We start from the raw sequence: 18,689 nt of genomic DNA, 5'->3' as shown, positions 1-18,689 counted from the left end.
CTGAGATATGGTTAAGTAATCTGACTTCCCTGTTAGAAGAAAGTTTATGAGTTTTTACAGCTAAATAAGAAGGTGCTAAAGTTAAAAGTGAGATAGGAATGGTGTTTCTTGGAACTCAATCTAAAGATACAACGATAACTGCCAGGAGGAAACAGCCTTGAAGGTCTTAGTCATGATTAGTTCTAACAACGCTAGCTCTATTCTCAGTTAAATCGCAAGAATAATTTTTTTGAGTTGTCAGAATAGCATTTCTGGATTACTTCAACTGGATATTTCTGAAAATCCAAAGATAAACATGGATTATTATTTTTTACACTAGCTTTATCCCCAGCATTGTATCCAGATAGTACACCTGTAGTTAGCATCTTCTGTATACAAAGCTAGTGATTTAATAAATCCTCAGTTTGACAGATCTTAATGTCGTATACTATAAACAACATTTTCATTCAGGCAGCACCTTGAAATTAGCCATTATTTGGGTAAGCAGTCCAAACAGCAACCAATGCTTTCCCTAAAAAGTGGGCATGTCTAAATTTATGATGAAAAAAGGGAGAGGAAGAGGGAGAGAGAGAGAGAGAGAGAGCTCAAGGAAGATTGGGAGGGATGCATGAAAAATAACTTTTGCAAGGAAACCCTGGGACTTGCCAAGACTCAGGATATGGCATGACAGGAGAAAATATGGACAAATACCATTTTTGAGACCCCACAATATATTAACCTCCACCTCAAAAAGTGAAACAGACCCTGCTTTCTCGATCTAAAGATGCTACATTTTAAAAAAAAGTATGAAAAGAGAAAAACAAAACAGGGCAGCATTTCTTAACAAAAAATACTAGAAACTACAACAACCAGCTAGAATGGAAAGAATTCAGAAAGATAAACCAACTTTCAGCAGAAATGCTTCCCATTTCCCACAGAGGCAGTTTGATGGAAATTGATGCCAGCTGACCATCAAGCCAATAGTTGAACAAAGTTTATAGATATCACAGTCATGATTGACAGACAAGATTCATGTCAATCAGAGGTACAGTCATAGTCCAGCATTTGCCGCTGATTAATAGTCCTAAGGAAGGACAATTTCCAGTGCCAGAAAATCCACTGATTACAACTGTAGACACACTATTGGTACTGGAAATTCTTCTTCCCTAGGAATAGGGAAAGGTTATTGGGATGGTCTGCATCTAGCCACAACCTTAAGCAAATCCTATGCCGAGAGTAGAAATTCTCATAGGAGAATTTCATGGGGAAGGAGGGGCTTTTGAGCAGACACCAGAAATAGAATTCTTTTTTAAAAGAGAGAGAGAGAGAGAGAGAAATTGAAAAAAGGATTTTAATGGAGAGAGGTATAATGGCTAACACCTAAGATAGAACTAGATAGTGACTGTTGTGGAAAATTTTAGTGGTAAAATTTGTAATATTGGCTTGTGCATCTATATTGCATCTCGGATTGTTACAGTGCTGAAGTCTTGTTGGTTCAAGGACAGGCCTGGAGAAGATTATTGAAGAGAGTTGTTGGGTGAGATCCAGAAGACTCACTGAAGACTCAAAAAGGATAAGGTGCTATGAGACCTTTCCACTTAATTCAGATTCTTCAGGGTTGAAGAGAGATTGAAGTGATCAGCAGCCAATGCTAAGGGAAGAAAGAATGAATGCAGCCAATGTATTCCATGTCTTGAAGTATGATGTGAGGGCAGTAATTAGGAATGTTCAATTCATCAGTTCAACATCATAGCTTGAAAACATATGCAGTTAGAGCAAACTTAGGCTATAATTCTGAATACAGAAACAGGTTGTATTACATCTTTTTAATCTCAAGATGCTGCCGGAAGAAGAAGGAGGGAGAGCAGAAATGGCCTTTCTCATAACTCTTGATGAGAAATATAGTGAAATCAAAAGTAGTTTGCTTGCTTTGATGTGTTTTTTTGAATAAATGGTAAAACATCAAAAATAATTTGATGTGCCTTTCATCAAATCCTAGGAACCCACAGAAGCCTTGTGACAATCATCATTTCTGTATGATGTTCAGTTGCCAGTTACCCATGTGGAAGATGCCACAAGCATGATAATGGATCGATTTAGCTGGCAGCCCTTTGAGCAAAACAGAACAGAGCATATGCGCCATCTTCTGACACATTTGCAAAGGGAACACTAATTCAGAAGTAGCTTGCCTTCACTAACTAATACTATAATTTCAAGCAGTTTTAGTAGTATGGGGATTACTGCTTCCATGTTCCATATCCATTTACTTTGTGACATTATTTCCTACTGATGATCATGTTTGGTAACTAAATGAATTCTTTTGTCAAAAAATAGAAGATTACCTCAAATTTGAGCCTATAATAAATTTGAGCTTGGAAATGAATGGAATGCACTCATTACTTTGTGGGGAAATGTTTTTGCATTTGCTTAGGAAAGGAAAAAAAACCCTATTTTATAAACTGAAGACATCTATCATACAGTCATTTACTTTAGATACTTCTTCCTCCTCATGGAGATTTTGTTCTGGTTCATCCTCTTGCAAATCACAGGAGATAGCTCGTCGAATTTCAGGTCCAATATCATGAAGTGTTCTAAGCCCAGCCTAAATATGTAAAACATAACCAAAGTATGTTAGAAATTACAAACATTTTTCTTTTAGATTACCCATTTAAAGGATTTATGCAAAGTGTGTCTTGCAAACAAATGGTTTCATGCCAATCCAGCAATATGCAGACACTTCCAAATATGCGTTTCTTCTTTTCTGGGTTAAAATTCTTACTTCTAGATTTGTAAATATATCAGAAAAGAGATAAATCAGATTTTTTTTCTGATAAAAAGAGAAGCCTTTTTTTTAAAGGTCTGGGGTCATTTATTTTTTTTCAAATGCTTCTAAGAGTCAGAAAATATAGTCACTGACATTCTGGCTTTATTTGGGGACAGGGAAGTTTTATAATCAAAATGGTTGTATTAACTTTGCACACTTTTTACCATTGCCATTTTTACAAAGGCAAAGATAGTAAGCCTACAAAGATAATGCTGCTGAAACATATCCTGACGCCAATTTCTAGTGGCATACTCTTATGTTGGATTATTTCATATGGCTCACACATGACCATCTCTGCTTTTAGTACAGTATAAGTAGACCAGCATATGATCAGCCATGGACATTACTTCATGCTAGTAAAATCTAACAAAGCAAGCCTTACAAATCAGTATTAAAGTTTAAAAGAAATTGGAAGACTTCTCAATTTCAGCTAAGAAATAGCACCTCCCACATTAATTTGGAATCCTGAGAATTAAAAAAAAAGGTTGAAGAAGGCAATGGCAAACCAGTTCTGTACTGCTACCAGGAAAATTGAATGGATACAGTCACCATATGTAAATTTCATCTTAAGGGAAGCCTCATTCTTTTATCATGCTATGCCTTTTCCTGTACATAAGTTCTATCAAGCATTCCAAAACAAAATGTGAGCCTGGCAGGGATGAGTGTTCTTCTCCATTCTACTCTCACTAGCCACATATGTTGTGTGTTAGCTAATACCGTTTATAACAGGGGTGTCAAACTGCCATGGGCCAGATGCATCACATGGAACTTGTGCCCATCCCAGCTCCCACAAGGGGAAAAAAGTCATGATACATCACAACACGTCATGTGACCCGGCAAGTTTGACACCCCTGGTCTACAAGATAAGTATAACCCTTTTAACTCTACTTGATTGCACTATTTCATGGGTTTGTCAGAATCTGATTGTATAGGTTTCCAACTACATGAAGCATCAAAAATATGCCCAGCAAATACATTTACAGTCCTTGTGGAATTCTTTTTTTATAAGACCTCATGCAAACATACCTACTCATCCTGCAAAATAAATGCTTAGAACTTAAGTGATTGCTTAAAAAGCAGATTTTACCCAATTGCTGAATTTTTTGAGGAATTATAAAATATTTCTATGACAGGTTTATCAGTAATAGTAAGAAGAAATGACCATATGTTTCTTGCATAATAAAATATGATAAAATAATCACACAGTATCCAACCATTCCTTATTACAGAGAAAGTCTGCAGTTTCATACTTCTGTATATATTTCCATTTGTTTTATATATATCTACTAAAAGAAAGCTTTAAATATATCTTGACACAGACAGAACTTTTTATTTTGGACTTTTGAAAAGTTATAATAAAAAATAATAATTGGTTAGTTACAAAGGCACTGCAACATGAATATCACAACATTTAATGCCTGTAATGGAAAGTAAATGTGAGGTTCTTTCAACTACTCAGCAGAATAAAAATATGGTTATCTATTTTTAACCTTTTTTCAGTAAATCCATAAAGATGTACGTAAATGATTGAGGATGTATATCTCTCACAAACCCATATTCAAGGGCATTTTTTAAAACTAAAATATTTACAGTTTGGTGTTACTTCATCAATTATTCTTCCTGATTCTTTGATAAACATAATGCTACCAACATCAATCAGTCTATTTTTAGAAGCAAGTATGAAAAAACATATTCAAAACCTAGCTTCTGAGGGTTCTAAAGAAAAGAAGAAAGCTTCAAAAGCCATTTTCATATAATTGACAAGAAATCATAAACACATGATTTTTTTTAAGTGTCCTGTTTCCTTGGAGGCTCAGTGAAGTACCTTGCTTTTTTTTACCCCTATAATTATAGAGCACTATGATTCTACAAGACAGTTTATAACTCATCCAAAATCCACCAGCACACACCCAATAAAAAAAGAATCAAATTCCATAATACAATAGAATAAGATAAGCACTTTATTTCTTTCTCTAGCAATGAATAATAAAATGTCTGTGAAATAGCTTGTTTTACTAGCTTCTCAAGAGAGAGAGGGCACTATGAAGATCATTGGAGGAAGGCTATATTATAGTGTTCAAATACTGATTCTCTCCTATTGGAGATCTGTAGGGTAGGTAGATGGCATGAAGGAAACATTTCCTGAAGATATGTGAGGACCTAACTATGTAAGACTTCCTAGATGAAAACTAGCACACTTTGAATTATTCTTTGAAGCCTATTAGTGACCAATGTAGAGGCTGAAACACTATCAGTACAAATTCTCTCATCTGCCAAAATAAAGGATATTGTATTTTATACCAACCACATCATCCAGGTAGTCTTCAAAGGTAATATATATGTCACACCTTTAGAAGATATTTCATCTGTCTATTCTAGAGGTAACATGGATGTGATACTACTGTTCTGGCCTCTTTCTCCACAAAGTGACTCCTGGCACACTAACCAAAGTTGGGCAAAGTCTTCAATACCTAGAGATTCCATCTATTTATCTAGTAGTAGATAAAGGGGGAAACTAATAGTTTATAGTGAAGCTTCAAAATACTAGTTAACCCGGTAATCATTTGTCGACAGAATAGTGTGAAAATAAATAAGGATAGTACATCCCTTGGATCATATTAACCCTGCCAGTTTTTAAGCAAATATTTTCAGAGACTTGACTGTATTTTTAAAAAGATATTCCTTGTGATTCTTTTAGAGAAGAGGAAGTCAGGATAAGGGGGGGGGGGAATCTCAGTCTCCTAATTGTCCAGCCAACAACCCAAGTTAAAACAGGCTGCTAAAAAAAAATTAGACCACTTTAATGAATAGCAGAGAGTGCTGTACTTGAATGAGCTTGAAAACGCTTATTCTGAGTCACTTTCAAAGAGTGTATATAGTCCTACTAAATATGGGAGTGCTACTGTTAGTGGATGAGGTCTGAGTGTGCACAATAAGAAGTGTATTTAAACTTTTGTAGTCTATATTTCAGCTTCATGCTTACCTTCAACATGGACATGTGTTAAAGCAAAGAGCTATAGGACAAAAATACATACTTGGCTAGAAAAGATGCTGGGGAAACATGTAGATTTTAAACCTGAACTTTTTCTTTTAGATATAATGCCAGAAAAGCTTGAAAAACAAAGTATATACAGTATTTGATTTTACATGTAATAATAGCAGCAAGACCTATATTCGCACAATATTGGACAAATGAAGAAATACCACCAGAGGAAGAAATAATTTAAAAAATACTGGACTGTGTGGAAATGGACAGACTTACTCTGAGATTGAAAGAAAAAGAAGAAACAAATATTTTCAAACTTGGGACTTATTTTAACAATGGTGGAACAAACGAACTAGGGATTAGGAATTTAATCTGTATTAGTGAATGATAAACTCAGACAACATGTTTGTTGAATAAGCACTGTTGAATTGTATTAAAAAATCAATAAAAACTTATAAAAATAAATATGTGAGTGGATGAGGTGTGTGCGCACAATAGGAAGTGTATTTAAAGTTTTGTAGTCTATATTTCAGCTTCATGCATAACTTCAAAAATACATCCATCACTTCAAGTTTAACTCTGATTCATCTCTCCCCAGTATGATATATGGGATTTGGCCTTCAACTTCAAAAGCCTTTACAGTATATGTCACCCTATGAAGAGGGCAGGGAAGATGGAAAATAAAGGAATAAACCAATTCTAAAGTAAGACTCAATGGTTGGGGAAAAACAGTCCAAGCTAAATGAATTGCAGATTATGAACTCCAAAACAGAAGCTTTTCAACCTTCAAAGACTTCATCTTAATCTGATAGCCATGATTACTTTATCAGATCAGGAGTGTTTTTCTAGTAGGTTGTTCTGTAACACACAAGATTATAACTTAAAAGTGACATGATAATTCACTGCAGCTGTGCTTTGGAGGCATGCTGATACCAACTATTTACAATGACATTAATCATTAATGCACCCACATTTCCCCAGCATAACTTCTGAAAACACAAATAGTTTTTCTTTTGAAAAATTAAAATACCAAAATAAATCCTAATTTGTTCTTTTAAATTGTCACAGAGAACTAAATAGCTTTTATAGATAAAATTTATTTCATTATTACCAAATGCCATGTTTATGTGATACATTGGTAATAAGAAACTATACTCACACAAAGAACTTTACAAGAATTACATTTAAACCCTAATGTAAACAAAGGTCTTACAATGATAAAATCTAAATTTAAGATGTCTGATACCAGATTTAATTATTGCCAACCCATTTCCCCCTATTTCTGTATAAACAGTTTGATCTAGATAGGTAATACTTTTTAATGCACTTACAATAAAAACTAATAAATTCACATGCCACTGATATACACGTATTGACGACTGGACTTACTCTACAGTACAAGGATCTATATTGGAAATTGTACTTAATGAATAACCATGAAACTTGAGCTGTCAAATGTTATAGCTCAACTCAAAAATCACAGGGGAAGTGCAACTTTAAAAATCAAAATTTAAATAATAAAGCTTACCAAAACATTAATAATCAGTAACTGGAGGATATGCACCTAATATTTAATCCTGATGTCAGTGAATATTCAGGATTCTGCCATCTTACCATTAAAATAAATGCTGCTTGGTTGATTTTTTTAAAAAATACTATTCTTTGTAATTTTTCTGAAAACAAAGTAGAAACCAATCAACTAACTGCTGTTATAAGAGCTTAGAACAAATACAAACACTTTAAATAAGAGAAAGCTATCCTAATATTTTTGATTTTACTTACCTGATTTGGTTTATACCATTGAAAAGTTTCTTTGCAAAGAATCACTACTAATAAAATACTACATAATGCAGCATTCAATCAGTTAAGATACCTGCAATTCTGGACCACACACAATCAAAACATTAAAATATGGGGCACCTACACTATAGCAGTGGATGTAAGAAATGTAGTAGTCAAGTCCAGAATCCACTGTAGCATTAGATTTCACAGAGTCCATCCTATCTCAGTGCCTAGAAGCTGTGTTCCCTTCACATTCCTTACACAAAGAAATCTGTGTTCTATTATTAAACCCTGTTCAGCTGAGCTTGATGTGAGCCCAGTATGAACATTGCAGTCCAATGAAGTAAAAGGACAATTACGTACAACTCTATTTGCATTTGATAACCATTGAAAACGTCTTTTGAATATCATCATTATATGTTATTACTGTTATGGTGGCTAATTGAGGGTTATAGATACTTCACAAAAATAGCAGAGCTTTGTTAAGTAGAATTGCACTTGATATTTTACAAACTGCAAAGCCTTTATCTTTTATTTGTCTCTGCAATTGACCAGGTACATTAATTTGTGCATACTTTTTATGGCACAGTCTATTAATGGACACCTGTCATAAGCATTGGCCATTTATTGATGTACTGCTAAATGCTAATTTTGAAAATGCTATCATGAATGTTTATTATACCAGCTTGCTTTTTTAAATAAGATAAGGAACAGAAACAGTTGAGTCAAAATTAATGAGAGTAGATAACATTGCAAGCCTAATTTACCTTTCCTTGAAAATATTCTTCCCAATTCAAATATTGGATCACAATTTCCTTTTACGCAGGAAATGGCTTAATTAATTGGAATTGACAGGAACATGGTTGGTGACTACCAGGTTAGGAAAACAAACAAATCTATCATTAAATTAAAGCGAGATTGCCAAATCTCTTAGCCACGGGAAAATTGATTTTGATGTGAAGTTGTGGGTGTTCTCACAAAATGGCTTCATGGCATATACAGAACTCCCAATTAGGAAAACATGTTGGTGAGAGACCTTTTGTCTCTCCCTTAAACAGTGTTTCCTATCTCCAATTTATCATTGCCCTTTCCTAAACAATACTTCACATCCTGGACTTTGAAAAGTCAAGTGGGGTTATTTATTAAGGCTTGAGATGCTGCTTGCAATTTTCATTTGGACACAGATTAATAGTTTTTGATTCAATGCACTTCCTAGGTGTTGTTTACATAACAGCTTTTTGTAAATCAGTGGTTTGGAGGGAATCTAGAATAATATATCAAAGATCAAAGATCCTATCAATATTAGTCTTACATTAATTTCTTCTGTATTTCCTTTCCAGGCTTCTGTTGAAATTCAGTGATATTTTAAGACCAGTATCTTCAAAGATACCTTTTGTTTTAGATAGAAAAATGTGGGTTAGATAGCATCACCACCAGATGGATTTGTAGCTGGCTGACAGGCCGTACTCAATGGAACTGCATCTACATGGAAGGAAGTGTGTAGTGGGGTGCCCCAGGGCTCTGTTTTGGGCCCAGTGCTCTTCAACATCTTCATCAACGATTTGGATGAGGGGATAGAAGGGGAACTCATCACATTTGCAGACGTCACCAAGCTGGCAGGAATAGCCAATACTCCAGAAGATAGGCTTAAAATACAGGAGGATCTGGACAGACTCGAAGACTGGGCACTATCTAACAAAATGAAATTCAATGGTGAAAAAAGTAAGGTTCTACATTTAGGCAGGAAAAATCAAATACACAGGTATAGTATAGGTGGTACTTTGCTCAATAGTAGTAACTGTGAGAGGGATAGTAGACAATCACTTCAATATGAGCCAGCAGTATGCTGCAGCTGCCAAAAAAGCTAACACAGTGCTAGGCTGCATTAACAGAGGGATAGAACCAAGATCATGTGAAGTACTAATACCACTTTACAATGCCTTGGTAAGGCCACACCTGGAATATTGCATCCAGTTTTGGTCACCACGATGTAAAAAAGATTTTGAGACTCTAGAAAGGGTACAGAGAAGGTCAACAAAGATGATTGGGGGACTGGAGGCAAAAACATATAGGGAACGGCTGCTGGAATTGGGTATGTGTAGTTTAACGAAGAGAAGGGTGAGGGGTGACATGATAGCAGTGTTCCAATATCTCAGGGGCTGCCACAAAGAAGAGGGAGTCAAGCTATTCTCCAAAGCACCTGAAAGCAGGGCAAGAAGCAATGGATGGAAACTAGTCAAGGAGAGAAGCAACCTAGAACTAAGGAGAAACTTCCTGACAGTTAGAACAATTAACCAGTGGAACATCCTGCCTCCAGAAGTGGTGAATGCTCCAACACTGGAAGTTTTTAAGAGGAGACTGGACAGCCATTTGCCTGAAATGGTATAGGGCTTCCTGCCTGAGCAGGGGGTTGGACTAGATGACATCCAAGGTCCCTTCCAACTTACTTATTATTATTATTACACTATATACTGTTAGACATCATGAATACATTGAAGAAAATGTACTACATAAAACAATCATTCAAGAACACCTTCCTGTATTCCTGGGAATTTCCCCAATTTCTCACAGTGATTTCTTGAGAAAATCTACTTCCTACTAGATTAGATCTGTAGATCTGAGTATTTTTTTTCACTGTGGCTGTATCTTTTGATGGTTCTGGGTTTTTTTATACTAAACAAACAAAACCTAATATAATCTACAAAAAGGATTAAAAAATAAAAAGTAGAAAGTGCAGAAAAAGAGAAAAATAAAAAATATAGCAAAGAAAAAGGATGACTTCTACCTTCATCACAAGTTTAAACAATTTGAACTTATCACTTCTCTTAAAGTACAACAATCTCTTCATCCCATATTTCATCTCTTATCTATAAACATATCCTTAAAATCTAGTCATTCAGTTGTAATCAGGGTTACAAGAAATAATATCTATTTCAATTAAATAAGCCCATTGTCATGGTTCTGACAGATGAAACTCCTCAAAAGAACTTTGAGGCATTGTTTAAAGAAACTTTATTTCGAGTAGCATAATATCAGCACTTACATAATTGAAGCCAAAAACTGAATTCCCCTCCCCTGGGCATATAGTATCAAAGCAAAATTCCTTCCTCCAATTTACAGTCATTCCCCAATTAGCTTGAAGTGCGGGCTTCTTCTCCAGCCCACCAATTCTTTATCAGCTGATTTCAACAACCTTGATTCTCATGCTAGGTTCAGTGTTGTTATTTTTTAAAAAAATTCCATTTATATCCCACCCTTCTCCGAAGACTCAGGGCGGCTTACAAGCTTAGCAGTAGCCTTCATTCTATGTATATGCCTGCTTATTAGGGCTTTCACACACACACCCCCAAGCGGCATTATTACAAAGTCAGCTTAATTGCCCCCAACAATCTGGGTCCTCATTTTACCTACCTCGGAAGGATGGAAGGCTGAGTCAACCTTGAGCCTGGTGGGACGCGAACCTGCACTAATTGCAGGCAGCTGGTGTTACTTAAGGAGGCATTAGCCCACTGCTCCACCAAGGCTCTTGGTGGTTATGTCTAGCTGGACTCTCATTCACATCCCCCCTCCTCAGCATCATCTAACTCTAAAAGCGAAAGGAAGAAAATGGCTACATTTCCACCTGTTGTCAATGCAAAAACATCCGATGTCAGCAGGTTGACATCTGGCCCCCCTTACAAAAAGAACAAATCCTGTAAACAAAAGCACAGGTTAGGGATTGCCTCTCGGTTTAGTAGGGTGATTCTTATAGAACCTATTAATGAGCCTGTCAGCTTTCACATCACTAGACTTCACCCCTGTGGCTTCAAAAAATGAATATCCCTTCCATAGTACTAAGTACTGCAATTTCCCTTTAAAAATTCTAGAATCAAGAATAAGCTTTACTTCATAGTGAGTCTGTCCTGCCACTATGAGGGGTCCGGGTGCCTTTTTAGGGGGAGATCTTAAGGTGGAACCCCAAAAAGGTTTCAGCAGGCTGCAATGGAAAACAGAGTGAACTTTTCCTAAGAGCTTAGGGAGTTTTAATTCGACTGTGACCGGGTTAATGATCTTTACAATGGGGAAAGGTCCCAAGAACTTTGGTCCTAACTTCTTACTGGGTAATTTGAGCCGTAAATATTTAGTCGACAGATAAACCTTTTTCCCAACTTGGAATGTTCTTTGAGGAGCCCTTTTTATTTATTTGCTTTTTATAGGTTTCGGAAACCATTTTTAAAGCAGTTTTTGTGGTTTTCCAAACTTCTTTCCCTCCCCTCACCCATTGAACAATCGGAGGGTGCCTGGGGGTATTCGTGTATCGGGCTGAACTCTTTTCCTGTGGCTACTCTAACAGGCATGAAGCCGGTGCTGCTGTGAACAGAGTTATTGTTAGCCACCTTTGCGAAAGGGAGGTCAGTCCAGTTTGTTTGCTGGTAGCTAACATAGCATCTGAGATATTGCTCCACCATTGAGTTAGCGGATTCAGCTGCCCCATTAGTAAAAGAATGAAAAGTAGATGATAGACGAGATGATCCAATTAGTTTAAGAAAGCTTCTCCAAAACTTAGCTGTGAACTGCACCCCCGTCCGAAATTATTCGTTTAGGTGCACCATGCAGTCGGTAGATATGTTTCAAGAACAATTTAGTCAGTCGTTGGGTGGACGGGAGCCCTTTGCAGGCGATGAAGTGAGCCTGATTTGAAAACAGATCTATCACAGTCCAGATGACTGTATTTCCTCTACTTTCAGGTAGATCTACTATAAAATCTATAACAATTTCTTCCCATGGTTGAGAAGGGTCTGTCACTGGCTGTAATAACCCAGGGGGTTTCCCTGGAATTCGTTTCATGGTGGCACATACAGCACAACTCCAGACATAGTTTTCTAAATCCCATTTCAATCCCGGCCACCAGAATTGCTGGCAGATGAGGTGTAGAGTTTTTAAATACCCAAAGGGCCCAGCCTGTTTTACATCATGGCCGCATCAGAGAGCATTAAGGTATAACTTTCCCATCTTGTAAGCCATTCCTGCAAGTTAGGGAGGTTTGATTGTCCTTGAACCATTGATCAGTGAGAAACTCTTATTTTCTTTGCCCCAGGGTCATCAGGATTAGGGGCTCTGTGTGGCGTGAGTTGAGCAGCAGTTTGTGGATTGGAGATAATTGCCTCATTAGCCTCTTCACACTGGTTGTTGTACTGGGGCAGTCTGGATAGAACATCAGCCGAGAAGTTTTTTTTCCTCCTGGTATGTACTTTACAATGAAGTTAAAACGGTTGCCCTGTACACCGCCCTGAGTCCTTCGGGAGAAGGGCGGTATAGAAATATTAATAAATTAAATTAAATTAAAGTACTGCGGACAATTTGTGGGGAGTTTTCAGTGCTTCTAGATTTTTGTGATCAGTCCATACTTCAAAAGGCACCTTGCTCCCTTCTAGATAGTGCAGTTTAAAAGAGCCCAGTGGATTGCGAACACCTCCTTTTCCCACACAGCCCACCTTCTCTTGCACTCAGTGAATTTTTTTGAGGTATAGGTGCAGGGTTGTAGGTTCCCACTCTGTTTCTTTTGCAATAGTATAGCTCCGACGGCCAAGTCGCTGGCTCAGCTTGAATTACAAAGGGCTTCCCTGGGCAGGGATGCTTTAGGACCGGTTCAACAGCAAATAGTCTTTTTAAGTTCTCAAAAGTGGTCTGGCAGTTCATAGTCCATGCTAGTGGTTGGCCCAGTCATGGCTTCCCTCCTTCTTTGCCTGTTTTTAGTAATTCTGTAAGGGTAGGGTATTTTTGGCAAAGGAAGGGATGAATTGATGGTAGAACTTGGTGAATCCTAGGAAGCTCTGGAGTTGCTTGCGAGTCTTTGGGGGTTGTCATTCAATTATGGCTTTCACTTTGGTCAGGTTCATTTCAAATGCCCTTGTTGGAAATTCTATAGCCAAGATAATCTAATCGAGTTTGGTAAAACTCACATTTTGATAGTTTGACATAAAGTTTGGCATTCAACAGTTTCTTTAACACTTCTCTCACTAGTTTTACATGGTCAGTCATATTTGTCCTGTATATCAGGATGTCATCAAGATACACCAGAACCCCTTTGTATAAATGGTCATGTAGGACCTGATTAATCAGCTGCATGAATACAGCTGGGGCCCCCTATACTCTAAACAGCATGACTTTGAATTGATAGCTCCCCATGGGATAGTTAAAAGCAGTCTTCCACTCATCTCCCTCCTTTATCTTCACTCGGTAATATGCCTCTCTCAGGTCTAACTTAGTGAAGACACTCCCCTTTGAAAGGTGGGTTAGTAAATCCTTCAGGAGGGGGAGGGGGTATTTATTTTCCACACTCACCATGTTCAGACCTTTATAATCCATGCAGAGACGAAGTGACCTGTCTTATTTTTTTCTTTGAACAACACCGGGGAATCTACAGCGGAATTGGCCCGTTCAATGAATCCCTCAGTAGGTTTTTGTCCACATATCGCTGCATCTCCTCCATTTGAGGGGGGGACATAGCGTACATTCTCGGTCGTGGGAATTTGGCTCCCGGTAACAGTTCGATGGAGTAATCATTGGGTCGATGGGGAGGCAGGGCATTGCATTCTTTCTCACTAAATGCCTCCGCTAGGTCCTGGTACTCGCTGGGGATGAGTGGCTTGCCTGGTTCGATAAGGTAGCCATGTGTGCTAGCTCATTGGGTGGGCTAAAGTCTCCTGTAACATCCGTTGGATTAAGGGGGGGGGATATAGGCAACCTCACAGTCCTCATTCCCTTCTCCCACCAGATAAACAGCTTCCATTTGTCCAGCCAGGCTAATCCTAGGATTACAGCCTCAGTCACTTTTTGGATCCACCAGGAAACAAATGAACTCCAAGTGTTCACCTATTTCTAAATGTAGGGGTTCAGTCAATTGTGTGACTAAAGTTCCTCCCATTAGGGAGCCATCAGCTTGCTCAAATCTCACAGGTTTGGGGAGCAGCCTTGCTTGTATGCCCATTTTCATGGTAAATGACAAGCTAATAATGCACCAGGAGCATCCAGAGTTGACTAGCACTTTTAAATCTACCTGTGCCCCCATCTTAGGAATTATGAGTTTGGCAGCTAGTGAGAAAGGTGGGATGTGTCGACTCATGATCGGGTCATTCTCTCTTTCATCGTCGCTGAGTGGCGACGGGTCTACCTTGTGTCTCGGCACTCTCCTGTGTGGGGGATGTGACTTGGGCAACAGGTTCCTGTGTGATCCAGTTAGATTTCTCTCTTGTTGGCTGCTGGCTGGGTTTCTTTCTTGCTGCTGGTCCTGACCTACTCTGCTACTGGGGGTAAGGGACTGGGCAATTCGCTGCTTGATGTCCCTGTTGTTTGCATTGGAAACACTTGATTGGTAGTCCAGCAGGTGGCCTGGGATTTTCAGTAGCCAAAGCAGTTGGAGGTTTGCGAGGATGGTGGCTGCCATTTGGGTCGCTCTGGCCTTGACTTGGCTTCAGGTGGGGGTGGTTTCTTATAGCAGGCAAGCTGAACATCTAGTCTTACTGCTGCCTGGTACTATTCTTGCAGTTGATCAGGTACTGTTCAATAGATACAGGCCTAGGAGAGGTGGTTGTCTAGTCCCTCTTTGAAGTGATGGACTAGGGATTGCTTGGGCTATTTCTCTATTTGACCAGCTATCTTGCGAAACTCTTGTACATATTCCAATGCAGGCCTGCCGCTTTATCTTGTGGACTTGCTTTTCTGCTTTGAGGGCAATAGATGGATCCTTGAACCTTGCTCTCAGTCCTAGGAGGAAGAGATGGGGGTCCTCCAACTCAGGTGCTTGCTCATTATATAAATTATTATAATTATAAATTATAAATTATTCAGCCACTCGGATGCCTCTCCTTCCAAGCTGGATGCAATCACATTGACCATGGCAGCTGGGTTTGGATAGAAATAGGCACAGCAGTTTAAATGAGAGCGCACCTAGTTGAGGAAGAAGATCAACTTCTCCAGGTCCCCATCGATGGTTGCCCTGAGAGGAGGCACCATCAATGGTTGCTGGCCTCCCCACTGTTGCACCCCCAGCTGGTGCTGCCTCCCCATAGCAATTGCTGCATCCCCAGTGGCTGCAAACCTCCAACAGTTGCTGCATGCTCGGGGGCTGTTGCCACCCCCACAGCTGTTGCTTCATAGCCGGTGGCTGTGGCATCCCCAGTTGCTATATGACTCCCACCAGTCTCCGCGACAGCTGTGGGTGACAACCCCAGTTGCTGTAGGCCTCCCAATGGTTGCTGTATGGATGGGTATTGCTGCCATTCACATTGCTGTTGGCTTGTGGGGGGTTGTGGCATCCCCAGTTGCTGTAGGTACCCCCACAGTTCCAGAGGAGGTCATTGCTGAATCCCCATCAGTTGCGGGCCCCTCAGTGGTTGCTGTATGTTCAGGGGCAGCGACCATCTCCACTGCTGCTGCTGTGCTCCCAGCGGTTGCTGACCCCCTGGCAGCTGCATCATCCCCAGTTGTTGCAAAGCCCCCATCTGCTGCTGCATATTCTGGGACTGCGGCCATCCCCAGCTCAGCTGCTGCTCTGGAGTCTGCTGGCCCCCATCTGTGGGGGCTGCAGCATCCCCCATTGCTGTATGGGCCCCAAGCTGGGTGACCGGGAAACGCATCGACCTCGGGATTGGGTGTCCTGGCGATGGCTTGGGCTATTTTGTCAGCTGTGATCTGGGCTTTTGGAGGGGCAACTGGAGCTATCTCTCTCCATGGGACTGGAGGTCCTGGTAGGTGGCTTCAAGGGTGGGGAGGTCACCTGGTCTGCATAGGTGGGACTGGGGGTTCCCCTTGCCAGGAGTTGGTGGCTGCCTCACCGATCACCATGATCACTAGTGTATGGGGAACAGGAAGGTTCCTCTCCACTTCTCATCACTAGCTCCTCGAATCTTTCCACCAACTTCTCCACTGACTGACTACAGACTGCAAACAGGTACTTCCACTCACCTGAGACTTCAATGGTAGATGATTTTGTGGCTCCCCACCGATCTGGGGAACGCGACGTACAGGATTCCCCTCCTAGTGATTCCACCTTTCCTGCCTTTGAAGCACTTGTGAGTGGCAAGGCTCTCTCGAGGTGTCTGGAGTCTTTGCTGGGTAGGGTCCATTCCGATGACCAGACCAGTTGTCCCCATGGCTTGGGCTTTGCCTCCAGCTGGGAGGCCTGAAAAAGTTCCTTCTCCACCAGTTTGTTGGCTGTCACTTCCCCCTCTGGGGTAGCACCTGCTGCTGTGGTGCTGGTTTCAGGCGTTTTCTCTGTCTCCATGCTGAGATCTCCCCCGAATCTTTGTCAGCTTATCCCTCGATTCTAGGGACAGCGACTGGGGCTTGGGACCCCAAGATAGGTAGGAAAAAGTTTGAGGTTTTGGCTTAATATCATGGTTCTGACAGATGAAACTCTTCAAAAGAACTTTGAGGCATTGTTTACCTTAAATAACCTTTATTTCGAGTAGCATATCGGCACTTACATAATCGAAGCCAAAAACTGAATTCTCCTCCCCTGGGCACATAGTATCAAAGCACAATTCTCTCCTCCAATTTACAGTCTTAAATCACATTCCCCAATTAGCTTGAAGTGCGGGCTTCCTCTCCAGCTCTCCAGCCCATCAATTCTTTAACAGCTGATTTCAACAACCTTGATTCTCACGCTATGTTCAGTGTTGATATGTCTAGCTGGACTCTCATTCACATCCCCCCTCCCCAGCATCATCTAACTCTAAAAGTGAAAGGAAAAAATGGCTACATTTCCATCTGTTGTCAATGCAAAAACGTCCGATGTTAGCAGTATTGACACCCATTTTGAATAAATAAATCCACTTTATATTCCTTCCTTTTACTTTTAGCAATCTTGATCTTTAAACCCTTCAAATAATGTCCTAGAGCATGTTTTCATTTTTTTGGGTTGCTTTTCACAAAACCCTTCAGAAGTTTAACAGGCTTGCTTTTTAAATGCAATTTAAGTGAATTATCCAAGTTGTTCTTTCTGTTGCTATTTGTATACCCGTTCATTATTATAACATCAGCCAGTTTCAATTGTATGTAGCATCTTTTTCCACATCATTCTTATAGCTTGTCATTTTTAAATCCATTTTCAGATCAGTCTGTCTTATTTAGTAAATTGTTCCTATTCTTCAGAACACAGCGTATAGTGTATTTATAATAGTGGACACTTTTAAGATTAACTTCTGAGTTCATTGTTCAAAAATATCCTTCATCACATCTTACGTTAAGGTATTTTGCTCCATTCTATGTTAATGTTAAATGTAAATGTTCTTCTCCTTTAATTGTAATTTTCTAATTCCTTCTAGCACCCTCTAGTTTTCAACAGTCAAATTACCATCTTGCCATGTTTTCTTATAAGAATTCAAAACAACAGCATTTTCCCTTGAGAACAATTCTTATAATTAATTTCAAAATCATCTTTGAAATCCATCTACACCAGGGGTGTCAAACTGCTGGCCTGCAGGCCAGATACATCATAGCAAAACTGCGCTCACCCCATTGCTGCCAATGGCAAAAAAGTCACAATACGTCGTGATACATCATGTGATGTTCCAAGTTTGACATCCCTGATCTAGACCCTTAGTCTATTTATAAATTTCCAAAATCATATTCTAATTACTCTTTTGTTGTCTATTCCAAAAAGACATTTCCCTTGAAAACAATTCTTATAATTAATTTCAAAATCTTCTTTGAAATCCACCTAGATCAGGGGTGTCAAACTGCTGGCCAGACATGTCATCCAGAAGCTGCGCCCACCCCATTGCTGGCAATGGCAAAACCGTCCCGATACATTGCGCGATGTCATGTGACGTCGCAAGTTTGACATGTCTGACCTAGATCCTTAGTCCATTTATAAATTTCCAAAATCATATTCTAATTACTCTTTTGTTGTCTATTCCAAACAGACTTACCTTTAAAACCTATTTCACCGATTAAAAGAAACTCACCAAGTGCATATTAAACCTGGTGGATCAAAAGGTTCTTCATAGTTGAAAAGCAGTTAAAAAGCAATTTCCAAAAGTGATTAAAAATGAGACTCAGCAGAATTTGTATCTGTAAGGCTACATTATGGTTGTGAGCTTAATGGAAATCCCTTGACACACAGCTGCTTAGCTC

At 39.4% G+C, this 18,689-nt stretch overlaps 1 protein-coding gene across 3 annotated transcripts in view; it reads right to left on the bottom strand.

Annotated features, from left to right (window-relative positions):
- The window catches only part of CACNA1D (calcium voltage-gated channel subunit alpha1 D), a 274,845-nt gene that overhangs the window by 17,553 nt on the left and 238,603 nt on the right, over positions 1 to 18,689 (bottom strand). For all 3 annotated transcript variants that reach the window (XM_081321938.1, XM_081321939.1, XM_081321940.1), the window contains one exon: positions 2,468 to 2,581. In XM_081321938.1, coding sequence (XP_081178064.1) covers positions 2,468 to 2,581 — 114 coding nt within the window. The remainder of the gene's footprint in view (positions 1 to 2,467; positions 2,582 to 18,689) is intronic.

This window comes from Vipera berus, assembly GCF_964194415.1.
Source record: "Vipera berus genome assembly, chromosome: 2".
Lineage (NCBI taxonomy): Eukaryota > Metazoa > Chordata > Lepidosauria > Squamata > Viperidae > Vipera > Vipera berus.
Note: the sequence above shows the minus strand (reverse complement) of the source record. Positions and strands in the feature narration are given on the sequence as shown.